The following is a 15955-nucleotide window of genomic DNA, read 5'->3' as shown; positions in this document are numbered from 1 at the left end:
TAATTATTATTTAATTTAAAATAAGGGTATAATAGTCCATATAATAATTTAGATTATGGCAAAGTGACATAATACCCTTATGGCTTGGAGACATTATGTCTCTAAATCACTACCCTAAAAAAAATTCCCATCATCTTCAGTTGATCTTGATTCATAACAACTTAATAAAGCATTTCCGTTAATCTAAATACATTGCTACTAAAAAGTTTACGAGGCTTGTAAAATAGTTATCGGTTTGATTTGCAATTAGACCATGTTTAACGGCAACCACCCAACCCAACTCAATCCAACCCAACCCAATCATCCACTTTTTTAATATTTAATTAATTTCTATGTCCTCCACATTATCTTCCATATCATCAATATTCATTCAACTCAAGCCTACTCTTTTTAATAGTTTATTAATGACCACCCAACCACATCATTATATATTATTTTATATTAGTATTTTTTAATAATATTTTTATACATGAAATATTTATTACTGCACAATAATTAAAAAAAACAATAAATGACAAACTAAAAATTATAACAACAAACAAATAGAAAACATAAATTACAATATTTATAGAGGATAAAATATGAGATTTTTATTTTACCAAAGAAGGATTATATAAGAAGAAAAGTGAATTTTTTTTGTGCAAAACTATAGCAAATGTAGTCTCTATTCCTAAAGGACGAAAAGTTGTGAATTTTGATATAATTTTTTAAATTTTTAATAGTATTATATTTGAAATATATAAATTTTATAAAAGAAAACTATCAAACAATGAGAATGTGCTATTTGGCACAATCTCATTGGCTGAATCATTAAATAAGTTGACCAACCAAGCAGTTAGAGGTTGTATCCAAACCGATCGAGATCAAGAAGAGAGACTGATCCTTGCAATCAATATTTTTTTAAAATGTATAATGAGGTGGCGGTTGACCCTCCTCAACCGTCTTAGAAGTAGGCTTGTAGTAAAATATAAACCCTACTTACCTTGATGATCGCAAAATATATTTTCTTAGCATTCTTTCTTTGGTCCGTACTCCATAGCATAAAGCAGTCAATACATACGTAGACTGTAGCGTAGTAGTATAAGAACTACAGTACATAATAAAGTTTCAATTGATTCGAGCCCCGTCCGTCGCTCTATAAAGAAACGTATATTATGTTCTTTAATCTTGGAATATTACTACATTTAATTAGAACTAGTATTTGAAACGTTGATTAAAAAATTGTAACAAGATTTCATAATTTGCTTATAAGAAGATCGAGGTTGCCCAAAGACAAATCAACCTGCCATTGACGACACTAATATCAATGTAACCAACCATGTAAAGTTGGGCAGGCCACGTTGAGAGGGACATCTTTTTACATCTTGAATTTCCAAATGATCCTGCCACATATTTTGTCTATTTATTCAATCAAAATATATGTCTAGTTCGGCCCTTACTTAAAATCTTATAGATAATTGAGTTTTTTTCCCCGAATTGGATAATTGAGTTCTTGAATAATCTTTAACACTAGCAAAATTCTAATTCAGGAGAGATCTATCATTGAGCTTCCCGATTTGAGAAGCTCTTTTTCAAAAGCCAAGTTTGTGAGAGACACATGAAGCTCATGCGTCTTTCACTTTAATGAAACACATGTGAACAATGCATCAGCCTCATGCGTCATTCACAACTATTTATGAGATTCATGTGTCTTTTACTTGAATTGAGTCCAATAGAAGAGACGCATAAGAGACATACATTTTCATACTATAAGCCAGACACGTGAGGTTTATACGTCTCTCACACTTTAAAAAAGTATCCGAAAGGCCAATGGTAAAAAGCTTCCAAAATAGAATTCCGGCCACTCAAGTGTGATAGTTCCAAATTCATTGAACACCTTCTACGTCAAACACACTAGCAAACATAGAAGAAAAAACAATAAAGAAAGACAATAACGAAGGAAAAATGCCACAAGGGTTTATTATAAAAAAGAGGAAAAGGAGGTATATCCTTGAAAATAATAAAAAAATACTTACAGCTAACAAGATCAATAAATTGGCAGACCCAGAGATTCCAAAAAAAGCACAATCATGAAATGGCTCTCATCAAAGATTAATATATCACCTAGGAAGTGCAGCAGTATAGAATGCACCATCTTTGCCTGTCATGCGCTGCCACAAAGCAAATACTCCTTCTAAAATATTCACACCTGAAATCGATTCTGCTGCGCAGAAAAGAAACGACAAATGCAGTATACAAATAAAAACACAATAGGATCTCGAAAGGGATTGCTATACGTATTTTGTAATCTTTTGACCCTACCCCAGAATAAATACAACACATACTCACTCACGCATCGGAGGCTGGTACTAGGAGCAAGTAAAAATAAGATATCAACAGCATGGAAGAAGATGGACTGAGAGCAAAAAGTTTCAGGGACGAAGACTACAACACGAGAAGGGTGTTCCTGAGGAGTTATCCACTTCGCTGGGGTACACAATCTGAAGTCGAAGAAAGCGCTGAAGCGGCAATTGAACGCGGCAAAGAAGAACCTGAAAAAGTTGCACAAAGAAACAATGGGAAAGGGCCGATGAAGAAGATAGTCCTTGCAGTTGTCCACTGGGGAGAGGAGAGGAACCTAGTATTCAGAAGGTTCAAGCATAAGATCACTATTTATGTTGTTAATTGTGTGCCTGTCCGTTCAAACTACCTACTGCACTGATATCAGTTAGATAAATCTTTTAAAACAGCTGCTGATTTTACATTTGCTATTGAGTATTGAGCCTTGAATACTTGCAAATATAGAGTGTTCATTCTTTTATAGAAAATGTAAAGGAGATATTAGAACCAAACCAAATATATCAACTTGTACAGTGTCCACCCTTGCCCGGGGGCTCATTTTCCTAACCAGAAAATGGGACTGTAAGTGTTCTCATAACACAGGGTACTATTATACGAATACTAGTACACTTTCTTAGGCAGCAAGCCCTATGAATTAGAGGAGGATGAAGATTATGCTGATGCTTAACAAATTAACTTAGACAAGAATGTGAAAACACCAAGCCCATATACACCAATGCTACTCAGGCTGTAGCATTGAACTAGCGCGATTATGTTCCCCCCAAAACAATGTGCATCATGCTGGATACTGTTTTTCTAAGTGGACTTCTAATAAAAAAGCATCTACACCTTAGAAAAGTTGGGTTTTAAAAGAAACACCAGAAAAAGTACGAACATCTTCCATATAGTTATCATACAACTAAGCGGCCATGATTCAACTCATAGTAGTAGAAAAACCACCATCAATAACCATTGGCTCAAAAGTGAATATCAAATCACTCAGCTACATGATAGAATCAGTAATAATGAAGCTTACGTCTAACACACTGAGATGTCTGTTCAGAAGAAAATTATTGAAACCCCCCTTGCAAAGCTCCCCACGGCCACCCAAGGACTGAGCCTCTCACCTGTAAGCAGGTCAATTGTCACTAAGTTGGAGCACAAGTTACAAGTACATTTGACAAGCATCACTAAAATCTCAAGTTATGACAGAATATCTAGTTCAACAGAGTATGATAGAACAGGGAACCACAAGATCCTTATATTTAAAAAATTAATCGATTATCATATTAGTTTCACACTTCACATGAGATATGTCCTCATAAAGATGGTCACATTCCTCATAAAGCAATATTCTCAAAAGATCCATGGTCTTGGGTTTTTACGAAAAAAAATTTGTGATTTAAAACTTGTTGAATCCCGGTGCTTTTTATATTGGGAAGACTTGTTCCAGAAGATATATTCGCAGATAAATGATTTTCAAAATATCTTATTCCACCCTAAATAACCAAGTCCTATACAATTAGCATTACAAGTTAGCATTTGTAAGATTCTACCTATTCTAGCAGCTTCCCATAAAAACCCTCGAAACCTGCCATAACAAAATAATATCAGAATGAAATTAGACTCATGTTTATGGAGATCATGACATAACCAGTCCAAATAAACACTTGTAAAGAGTGATCACATACAGGTCCAAAAGATAGAGGAGCATATTCAAAACAATACAATGGAAATATTTGACGGTAGAGGTAACAAACATTTATCTGGAGTCTAATCTAGAACACCAAAACCAAAAGAAGTCTTTATTAAAAATAGAAATAAGGGAGCAGTCACAGAGCAACAATCAAATCAAAACTCTGAGCCTGCTCTGAGATGTTTGATAGATCTTTTGAAACAAAACCCTGCTGCTGCGGTTGGGCTATCATCACTGGTGACAAGTTGACATTATGCCAAGCCGGATGAATTAATAAGAGCAGCTAACTAAGCCGAGTTATTGAGAAGCAGCAAACCATGTTTAAGCTATCCTTGCTGAGTTATTTCTCTGCCACTCAAAAGGATTTAGAAAACACTCACTGACATAGAGAAATTAAAAAAATAAAAAAACATACTCCGTACATAAATTTCAAAACAAGAATATGAATTATAATTCATATTTCTACCAAATCCGTATCTCAAATGTTTCATCTGTGAAAATAAGCATTTTATAAATCATATACATGTCCTAATATATGTAATGAACATATAATAAAACAGAGCTTGCTAATCTAGGAAACAAGGTGACTGAAAACTGAAATTCCAGGTTCACTGATGTGATGGTGAGGTGAGTAAACAAAATAAAACCATTCCTAGAAACGTCCTAATTATTTCAGCAACTTGTGAATTATGTAGAGCATGCAGCACTATGAGATAAGTAGTCAAATTCGAATAAAGAAACTAATACATTGATCAAATTGATATGCACTTTACCAACAAGGATTTTCAAATCCATAACAGTGCAAGAAAAATCTCACATTTTGGAATCAAATATTGACAGGAGAGAAGGAGAAAAGATCTAAAGCTATTTGGGGGAGGGGAAGATGACCAAATTCGGGAATTTGAAAATAATTGAAACAAATAAAAGTTGGTAAACAATATTGTTATTGAAATGTTACGACCAAAATCTGACGCTTGCGTTGGAGCTCAGCACCGGAGACGGATTGATGAGTATGCGGGAGAGGACGGGGAGGGTGGTTACCGAATTAGGTCTCGCCACGTCAACTAACTCAGGTTAGCGACCTTTGCTCAATCATGAGTTTTGGCGGGCTGTATTTCGGATTCATATGATCTTTTGATTTACAGGGAAGTTTCTTAGTTATAAAAATATTAAATATATTTATCAAAAATAAAATTATAAACTTAATTATCAAAATGACTTAGCTAAATTTAATTTTGATTGAGATTTGATAATTTTTTAGTATTAAAAATTCAAAATTAAATTATTTAAATGACTTGTAACTAAATGAGATAGTTAAAAATACAATATACATATTGAACCTTTATTATAAAAAAAAATAATCATATAGAAATAATAAAGAACATAACCAAACAAACCAATAACGATAAAAAAAAGTATTCAAAAAACTGACGTATACATATATGAGAAGATGAAAGATTGAAAGTCGTGTTATATTCGATTGATAATTAATTCATCTTTAAAACATGTTAAACTAGTGACTCAAACTATTTTTAGCTCAAGAAACTACTGCAAGTGAAATTATCGTATCCACAAGAACTAGATAGTCGGCTTAAGCACCATTACTTGATATCAAACATTCTAAGGCACGCAAATTAGAATTAGTCGAGATAAATTCAATTTGTATTGCATATTCAATGTACAAATATTGCCTTTACCTATTTAAGGGTGCTTTAGTCAAAAAATAATGAGAAAAAATCAATAGGAACTTGAAACATGCATTAAGTATAGTATATAGGCCGGAAATGATATTTGAAAGTATAACAAATATACATGAGAAAAAGTATAAGTCCTAAATTTGTAGTTCACTCATTTATACTTTATCGTACTTTATCGTTAATATGGATGTGATCAAATGCTCGGAACACAGTATATTTTCAGTTTTGTATGTCTATATTATCAAACAAGAAAATATAAGATATATTAACACAAGGTAATGTGATCAAATGCAAACTCAAGATATTGTACAAACTTCAAACTATAATTTGGACTGTTAGAAAATAGCAACAGATGATGAAATAATAGCAACAAAAAATGTCAACACAATGTCAACGGTTGATGTTGTGAAATTGTGTTGACATCAAAATCTTGAAATTTTACACAGTGTTGGCATTATGTTGATACTATATTGAAAAGTTTGGAGTTTGTACAATATACGAGTTTGTATTTTATCACTACCCTCAACATAAGACTGTTGATAATTGATATTTAAATTAACATGTTCTATTTTAAGTTATGTCTTTATGTTGATATTTAAAGTCATGTCTTTATGTTGATAATCTTAGTATATATACAATATTGAAAATTCTACATTATGGATTGGAAATTAATTTTATTAGAGCATCACGACCTCAACGTCCTGAACTCGTCTCCCCTCTTCAACGAGAAGTGCCAGGGCGTCGGTCCAGCCGTCTCTTTTGTTGCCAACGGCAACCGGCATGATATGGGCTACTACTTGGCGGATGGGATATACCCTCGGTGGCCGGTCTTTGTGAAGACGATCCGACAAACAAGCGATGAAAGAAGAAGGCCTACTTTGCGCAACGACAGGAGTCGGCGCGCAAGGACGTGGAGCGCGCATTTGGTGTGCTCCGGTCTCGATGGGCGGCAATTAAGGGTCCCACGCGTTTGTGGGATGTCGGATGCGTTTCCGAAATAATGTACGCCCGCATTATCATGCACAACATGATTGTCGAAGACGAAAGCGTACAACCGACTAGTTGGGTCGGTGACGATGAAGCCGGTCCAAGCCACGGAACGGCCACCCCTAGTGTACGCCAGGGGTACCTCTCGATGAAGCCGGCCGCCTCAAGGAATTTGCCAACATGCGCCAAGTTGAAGCTCATATTCAACTCCAAAAGGATATAATTGAAGAGTTGTGGGCACGGAGGACTCGGCGATAGTTTTTTTTCTTTATTATTTTTGTAAATTTTTTTTTAATCTATGTAACTTTTTTAAATGCATTTAATGAATTTTCCCGTATATGTGTCGTAAATTTAATTCCGTATTTTAATTCCGTAAATGTAGTGTATTTTGAATTATTTTTATTGCGGCTGGCTATGGCTGGCCTAAATCTGATGTGGCAGGTGGTTTTTTGAGTGTTGCTGACGTGGCAGGGGAGAGAATGGCTGGCCTATGGCTGGCCTATTAACCATTGCGGATGCTCTTATAACGCAAGTAGTATATAGTAACTCCATATGCTGAATACTCTGTTAAGTTCCACATAAACACACCCATTTTCCCTTAATTTGTTTCAAGAAAATTTAATTGAATGTATTCGAAATTAAAAAACAATAGTAGCAATTAATTCTAGGATCATTTAATTTGATGGAAAAATAGAAATTTCTGTTTTCATGATTTTGAGCGGAGGCAGTATTTGCACGGAATAGGATAGAGTAATATACATGGCAGAAAACATGCATGTGCGTGAATAGAATCGACCTCACATATTCCAAGACACGACAATCTTGTCTAAATCTTTATTCTTTCAACAATATCTATCTCCATTTCTTCAATGCTTATTTTTCTTCTTCCTTTCTAGTTTCTCCATCCAGTCCATAACAAGCAAATGTTGCAAAATCAGTAATTGCAATAGAGTTTCAAAGTTTCAAACTTGAAATTGAGGCTCTGAGCCAGACAAGATTTTTTTGATAATTTATGAGGTTTCACAAGAAAATATGGATCCCTCTTAATTGATATTTTTCCCACAGCTTGTAACCCCTGTCCTCCTGCATGAATCTCTGTCCCACCCATCAATGCTTACTCTCTCTTCAAAATGTGCAGTCATGTGCTTGGTGGAATGAGAGAGAGAATGGGATTTTTCATTCAATGCAAAGTATGTCCTTTCACCATTGAAGAAAACCCTATTAAATGCTTTGCTCTTCACTGCTCTCTCTCTCTCATCCCATTTCCTGTGTTATCTTGCATTTACTCCTCACCTCATGGCATGCTCTCTCTACACACACACACACACTGGAAAAACAGTAGCAACTGTTGCCACAAATCTTCAAAGTTCAATTTCCACTTATTTTACTATAGTATATACCAAACATTCAACGCCAAAAGTCTAATAGTATCATTTCCTTTAACTTTTTCCTTGTTATAGTAGCACACCTAAATCATTGTTTCTCCATTTATTGTTGTGGGCATTAAAAGATTAAATATAAATAAGTGTGATGATCATACATACACCATCTCAGTTCTATGTATGTAATTAATTAGTGTTACTACTCATGTTATGCTACTGACTTGATTGATCCGCCACATATATATCCATATTTCTATGTGTGAAGGCTCTGTCTAAGTCTATGCACATATATATAATAATGTGTATGAAATGAAATAGTAGTGGTGTCAGAAATAAATGAAGGGAGGTCAAGACAGAGCAATAAATAAAAAGAATTGCTTTATTCCATTGAAATCAATCATTCAATATCCTCGTCCATGTTGTTGAACAATCTTGCACCATTTATAGATTAACAAAGAAGAGAAGTCTCTCCAGATATAGTGTATGTGTATCTATCTGCTGCTGCATTTCTATGATACCACCCTAAGTCCAAGCATTCAATGCCGTTTCCGGCGCTCTCATCTCTCAAACTCCACTCTCCTTCTTTTCTGTTTCATTTCACACTCACCTTTTCTTGAGAGAAAGTGAGAGAGAGACACTTGTGTGTGTTTTTGTGTGCATTTGGTTGTGTTTAGAGTGTGTGGTTTGGTGGTGATGGGGAGAGCGCCATGCTGTGAGAAGAAGGGGCTGAAGAAGGGGCCTTGGACTCCTGAGGAAGATGACAAGTTGGTGGAGTACATTGACAAGCATGGCCATGGCAGCTGGAGATCCCTCCCCAAGCTTGCAGGTTTATTTCCTCTTCTCTTTTCAATTACTGAATGACTTGATCTCATTCAACTTCAACACAACTTAACTCTCTATATGCTATATTGCACAGGTCTTCTCCGCTGCGGGAAGAGCTGTCGGCTGCGCTGGACGAACTACCTTCGTCCAGACATAAAACGGGGGCCCTTCACCCCCGAGGACGAGAAGCTCGTCATCCAGCTCCACGCCATTCTCGGCAACAGGTACACCTCAATCTCACCAAATCTCAACCCTTGATCTTGTTGATAAATGTTTCAAAATCTACGGCTTCAGATGGGCCGCCATCGCCTCCCAGCTCCCGGGCAGAACAGACAACGAGATCAAGAACCTATGGAACACGCATCTCAAGAAGCGGCTAATGCTCATGGGCATCGACCCTCAGACCCACGAGCCCTCCCCGTCGTTGGACGGGGGAGGCTTGCCTTCCACGCGCCACATGGCGCAGTGGGAGGGGGCCAGGGTTGAAGCCGAGGCCCGTCTCTCCAGGGAGTCGCACGGGGGAGGTGACCACTTCCTCCGCCTCTGGAACTCCGAGGTTGGAGAGACCTTCCGGAAGTTCAAGATCAAGAATAATCAATCCTCGAGCCCATCCTCCTCTGCTTCCAACAAGTGCTGCTCGATATCAGGCACGACCACTGAAGTCGAGCTCAAGGTTGCACGCCCGTTGGTGGAGGATCCAAGCAGTAAACACAGCGGTTCGAGGGACTGCAAGAGGATCAAATCTGATGTGGAAGACTCCTCTGAATCTACACTGCAGCTGCTGCTGGATTTTCCATGCAACAATGATATGAGCTTCTTGGGAGATGCTGATTGCTACAACTTGTATCCAGATTTTAATACTGATAGTTTGTTCCATTCCTCCCCTCAACATGGCTTTGTCTAGTTACAAAATTGGAAGCTCTGTTTTGTGTGTTTTTGAGCTGCAAACTTTGGTAGCTTTGCAATGGAAGAAGTTGCACAAATCTGAGCTATTCCCACTTTCATTTCCTGCATCAACTTTTTAACATTTTGTGTTGCAATACATGTGATAGTGAAACGCCAGATGTAATAGGAGAATGTAGGAAGATTCGAACAATTTGCAGTGGATTTATTCAAGATCATTGTCTTCTTGTTTACAATACAAATATATGGCATAACATAGTAGTAGAATCACACAACAGAAGACACTATCTATACATAAGAAAAATTTAAAAACTAAGCTTCAATATTCAACCATTTTGTTGGTGGAGATAGGTGATAGATTCACTAGTGTTTTAGCCTCCGAGGCATCCACAAGCCTTTGGTGGAGCTTGCTTCGTTGCACGGAGTTTTTCAGCTGTCTCCTCAGTTTTGAGCAGTTCCTCTCCGCGTTTGGATTCAACCATGGCCTTCTTCTCCTCTGCTTGCTTGTGTACTAGTCCCACCTTGTTCTTGATCTTCTCCGCGTATTCTCCCTTCTTCTTCTCAATTTTTTCCTTTGACAAGTATATGTGGTTTGTCTCATTGCTCGGTTTTGTAAATAACTTGTAATCATAATGAAGCTTCATCAGTTTAAGAATGTGGGTATTACCTCAATGCTCTTCAGCTCACTCTCAAGGGCGGCCTTCTTTGTGTTCTCCCACGATGCAACGTCTGAGAGCTTCTTCTGTGCCCTGCCTCATCATAGGAAAGAATTACTACCACTCTCGATTATAGTGAGAAATTGCTATGAACTTCAACGTGCCATCGTTGAGGCGAAAAGCATGGTAAGGATGAACCGGATTCATACAAGAACATGTTGGAAGAAGAGAAAAGAGAAGAGATGTAGATAAGCCCTACTTGTTTTCGACTTTGGTTTTTTCACTTTCTTCCCATGCCTTGATATATGACAACCTCTTCTCATCTTCGAGCTTTGCAAGAGCAACATCTACAAAATTCAGACAGTCCAACTTCTTCATAAATTAATTTGCTCCAATCATTTCAAATTTCAATCCCATTCCCTACAAAACATATCTGCTTATCCACATTTCATTTTCATTTTCATTTTCATTTTCTGATATAATCAACTCCTGCTACTAGTACAGAGAGCAAAATCCAAATTCTAAGACTAAACACAAGTTTTACTGCATCTAAACCGAATCACCCTTCTATAGAAGTATCAATTCGAGCAAGAAACTCACCTCTATCGAGGGACCCTTTCGAGCTGCTCTTGACAACGGGTTCAGGGATCTCTGCAGCACACAAAAACAGTCGCACACTTCAATTTCAATCAGAACTTACAGAGCTAATGGCTCTTGTTTTGACATCATCGAATGTTTTTTATGAGCCATGACTTGTAATTATGTGTGTGTATTGTTCAATCTTGATATGCAAGGAGAAGCAACCAATTAATCATCACCAGATAATCTGTTTACTATATACTATCAAGATAAACATTTCATCAATATTAACATAGAAAACCTTCAATAACATATTGAAAAAGAATTGTCACAAGTATCATACACATTAGAAAATATCCCAGTTCATCGCAGATTTGAATAAAAAGGTTGATGAATCATTCTAAGAAGTGATCAATTTATTCAATGTAGCTAGCCAGTAATTAATATAGCTAGTGTGAATTAGTTCAGCTCAATTACAGCAACAAGTGATGAATTCCCAGCAACCAAAATTCAATCTTTAGCATCTTCTTTAACAAAAATATTGAAACAAAAGCAGGGATAATGACTTTGTTCACAACAGAGTCTTGAATAGATGAGCTGTAGCTTAAGTGAGAGTGAGAGAATTGAAGAAAGGATTTACTTGCAAGAGCTTTGGAGTCGTCGAGAGGTGGCGGGACAGCAGGCTCGTTGGACTTCTCCGTCACGGCCACAGCTGGTGGTGCCTCCTCCGCTTCAGCTTTCTTTGGAACGACTTCCTCCGCCGCTGCAGCCATTCTTCTCCAATAACAGAGAAACAAGTAGAAACGGTTGGCGTTGAAGAGAATTCGATGATATATGACTGTATTTTGTGGGGGATTTAAAACGACAACGCAAACTGCGTATGCTAAGAGTTGCGATACTCTGCACTGTGCCTCATGGTAGTAGGAAAACGCTTTTTCTGGACCGTTGAAACAATTACGATCGGCTAGATATAGGGTGCGGATGAAGTCTGTGTGGGTGCGATGTTATATCCCAAAACAAAGAAATGAACAACATACCTTCTTTTTCGGCGTTGAGATTAAAGAAAAGGTGAGTAATATAGTATTAAATAAAAAATACTCTTTCAGTCCACAACAAATAGGGCACTTTGTCAATAACACGAGTTTTAATTTAGAATTAATAAAATAAGATAGCAGGGGAAAAAGTAAGAGCGAAGTTGTGTTAGTGAAATGTGGGGTCCATATTATTAGTAAGAGAGAAGGAAAAAGTTGTTGACAACTTTCCTTTTTTGAATGTGCCCTATTTTTCGTGGACGGATGGAGTAATAAAGTACTACTCTCTCCGTTCCCTCATAGTTGAGGCGAAACTTTTCGGCACGGGGTTTAAGAAATGAATGTTGAGTGTGTTAAATAAATAGATAAAAAAGTAAGAGAGAGAAAAAGGTAGAGAGAATAAAGTAGAAAGTGAATAATGTAGAGATAATAAAGTAAGAGAGAGTAAATTAAGAGAGAAAAAAAGTTACTCCCTCCGTCCCATAAAAGTTGATATAAAACTTTTGGGCACGGAGATTAAGAATTTATATTAAATAAATAGGAGAAATGAAAAAAAGTAAGAAAGATAAGAGAGAGTTGAATAAAGTAAGAGTGATTAGATGTTTTGTCTTTTGTTAGAAAAGGAAATGACTCAACTTTGTTGGGATAGACTAAAAAAGAATACGACTCAACTTTTATGGGACGGAGGGAGTACTATATATGAAAATGACTCAACTATGAGCAAACTTCACGAAATGAAAAAATGACTCAACTATAAGCCAACGGAGAGAGTATGAGAGATGAGAAAGTAGAGATGAGAAATTTAAAGAGAGAAAAAAGTAAGTGAAAAAGAAATGTGTTGACTTTTACTTAAAAAAAAAAGAAATGACTTCATTACTATGCAACATACCAAGATGGCAAAATAACTCTAATACTATCGAACAGAACAGAGTACTAGTTTTGTAGTCTATTTATCTCAGCAAACAAATGTAGTCTATATGTTATTAATAATTAAATCGATTCATTTTGCCATATATAACTATAATAAAAAAAATACTAATAATAATAACATTGCATGTAATGAAAATGTGAGTTTTAAAACTGTAGATTTGATTTGAAATGAAACTTAAAATTGGTATCCAATTCTACATATAGATCTAAAGAATAGTCTCCATTAATTAGAGATTGCGTTTAACCACCTGCCCAATTTATATAGTGTGATTGCATTAAATTAAACTAATCCGATAGGATAGAAAACACGTAACATCGCAGATAAGTGATAAGTGATAACTACGGTTACTTTCAATGTACCCAAATTTAAACAAATGGCACTGCCATCTTTCAGTTCAGGACGACCCCAGAGAATAGATCCTTCTAGCATCTTAATTTAGGTGAGTTGTTTTTTTATATAATGACTTAATTCCTTTGTTTCCTTTTTATATTTATTATTTTTAACGAATTAATAGGAAATTCACTAATTCAGCCAAAAAAACAATACAGTGAATACAAAATAAGCGTAACATCGTGTCCCATATGGGCCATCACAATTAGATTATTTTACGACAAAATGTTGAAAAAATTGTTAGTGTTGTAACGAAAAATAATTCAAAATTGTTAGAGTAATGTTTGCTTTTAAGTTTTAACGCATAAGAATAACGTGAATACAGTAAGAGTATTAATGAAAAAATTTAACAGAATATGCACATTGGTTTATATTTTTCACTTGATTCTTCAAAAAAGACCCCTACGCGGCATGTGCAATATGCAATACTTCATTGTCATTCGACTATATGTTTTCACTCAAATATTCATATTGTTTTATTTTACAATATAAATTGGGCCAATATTTATGATCATTGATGCTTTAGAAAATTGGAGATCGAAAGAAGATTGTAGTATTATTTATTGTCGAATGTGACATGTTGATGAATAATAGAATCCCATGACTTGAGCTTTCAACTCAAGTGCGTGACACGATATTTTGATTTTTGACGAATTAATTCTTTTTCACTAAAGTCCAAACTTCCATCACTGCAGCCACGTACCAACAATTGAGATTTTTTGGTTGAACTCTTACCTAGTTTTAGGACGTCGGCAATTATCTTTATGGTTGTGATATGAATACGTTAATTTGATAAAAACATACTCTACATGTCCAATTTCCCATCACAACAGCCACGTACTAGTAAGATTTTTGGGTTTAGTTTCAGGGCGTCGGCAATTATATTTATGGGTGTGATATGAATAACTTATTTTGATAAAAACATACTCACTCCGTCTCACTTTAGCAATCCCGACTTTCCATTTTATACCGTTCCATTTTAGAAGTCTCAATTAGAATATTTAAGAAATGATAATATGCCCCACATTCCACTACCCATTCAACTCACATTTTATTGAGTACTCCCCCCGTCCCAGATAATTCGACCCTGTATCCCATTTCGGGTCGTCCCACATAATTTGTCCCACTTCACTTTTACCATTTTTTTGTAGTGGACCCCATATTCCACTAACTCATTTCTACTCACATTTTATTATAAAACTAATACTTTAAAAGTAGGACCCACATCCCACCAACTTTTTCAACTCACTTTCCATTACATTTCTTAAAACTCGTACTGAGTCAAAGTGTCTCAAATTATCTAGGACGGAGGGAGTATAAAACTAATATATAAAAGTCAGACCCATATTTCACTATTTTTTTCTTCAAACTTTCTTTTCTTTAAACTTGTGCCGGGATCAAATAGGACTCCTAGAGTGGGATGGACGAGTAATATAATCAAACATTATACTTGTATTGAACAACCTAAATCACCCGAACCAGAGCAAAATCAATTCAATAGACCTAGAAGGAATCGTGGTTCATACTAAATCCAATATGAGGGAAGATACCCCCTTAGAGTGTTGATCGGGTGTGTGCATAAACAACACTACTACTGATAATGGATTAACCGAGAGACATAAGAGCCTTGGTGGTCCGATGAGCCACGTTTCAGTGGTCTGATGTATAATTCCTAGAGAACCATAAGAGGTTCAGTAAAATATTTATTGGTTCGTTCTCTGGTTTGATAATAATTGTCGCTCAAACCAAGCACACTTCTGTTGGTAAGACGCCTCCACTCCAACTAATAGGTCGAGAGTTCGAGTCATCACAAGGGTAGATAGAGAACCATTATTGATCCCTTTTAAAAAAATGTCGCTCAAATAAAGAAATTTGTACTACAACAATTGCTGACCCAAGTGGTAGAGTGGTTGATGTTGGAGTAAAAGTCACGGATTCGAATCCACCATAATGCAACCTTTAAATTATGTTTATTTGCCCATAAAGAAAATACTAAACATCTAAGATAAAATTGAACGCTGAAATTAAGAAGAGCATGTCTAAACTAAATGATAACTTACTTAGAATTCAATTAAAAGTATAAGTAAAAAATGTAAAGAAATGCTTTAACCAAAAAGTAGGAGGGAGGCAAGTGTTCCCTCTAGGACAATGGGTCTAATTTCGTAAGGAATATGAAAAAAAAAACATTATTAACGAGACAAATAAAATAAATTAGTTATAAATAGAGGATCCGATGCTCGTTATTAATATGAGAATACACAAGTTTTGGAAAATATTTGTAAATGATTTTCTGCTGCCAGCAATTCTTGGTCGTATTGAATAAATTATTGTCGGTAGGGGCCCTCTTAATTTTGTCGATATACACTATTCTTTTCCACGTTATTTTAATTTCTCTATGAAATTTGTTAATTCAAGATGATTGAGTGGGGCCTAGCTATATCAGTATCCCATGTGTGGTTCCGATGATCCAAGTCCAACTATTACGCCGAAATTAAAGAGCCGGGCGTACTGTTTTCTTTTCTGTTCAAAGGTTTTTGAAGTTTCAAATTATCTCTTACTCCT

General features: G+C 35.9%; 2 protein-coding genes across 2 annotated transcripts; one reads left to right on the top strand and one right to left on the bottom strand.

Moving 5' to 3' along the window:
- The first annotated feature begins 7694 nt into the window (after positions 1 to 7694).
- On the top strand, positions 7695 to 10024 carry LOC125207462 (transcription factor MYB17-like). Its single transcript, XM_048106823.1, has 3 exons — positions 7695 to 8907; positions 8998 to 9127; positions 9198 to 10024. Exons 1-3 carry the CDS (start codon positions 8775 to 8777, stop codon positions 9805 to 9807), a joined length of 873 nt encoding a protein of 290 aa, XP_047962780.1. The 5' UTR covers positions 7695 to 8774; the 3' UTR covers positions 9808 to 10024.
- LOC125207463 (remorin-like) lies at positions 9989 to 11946 on the bottom strand. The gene is made up of 5 exons (XM_048106824.1): positions 11682 to 11946; positions 11063 to 11113; positions 10722 to 10809; positions 10474 to 10555; positions 9989 to 10378 (listed from the first exon to the last, which is right to left on the bottom strand). Exons 1-5 carry the CDS (start codon positions 11812 to 11814, stop codon positions 10178 to 10180), a joined length of 555 nt encoding a protein of 184 aa, XP_047962781.1. The 5' UTR covers positions 11815 to 11946; the 3' UTR covers positions 9989 to 10177.
- Between the last annotated feature and the right edge of the window lie 4009 nt (positions 11947 to 15955).

The sequence above is a fragment of the Salvia hispanica genome, chromosome 2 (assembly GCF_023119035.1).
Source record: "Salvia hispanica cultivar TCC Black 2014 chromosome 2, UniMelb_Shisp_WGS_1.0, whole genome shotgun sequence".
Lineage (NCBI taxonomy): Eukaryota > Viridiplantae > Streptophyta > Magnoliopsida > Lamiales > Lamiaceae > Salvia > Salvia hispanica.
The sequence above is the reverse complement of the archived record's forward strand: the minus strand, read 5'-3'. Positions and strand labels throughout refer to the sequence as shown.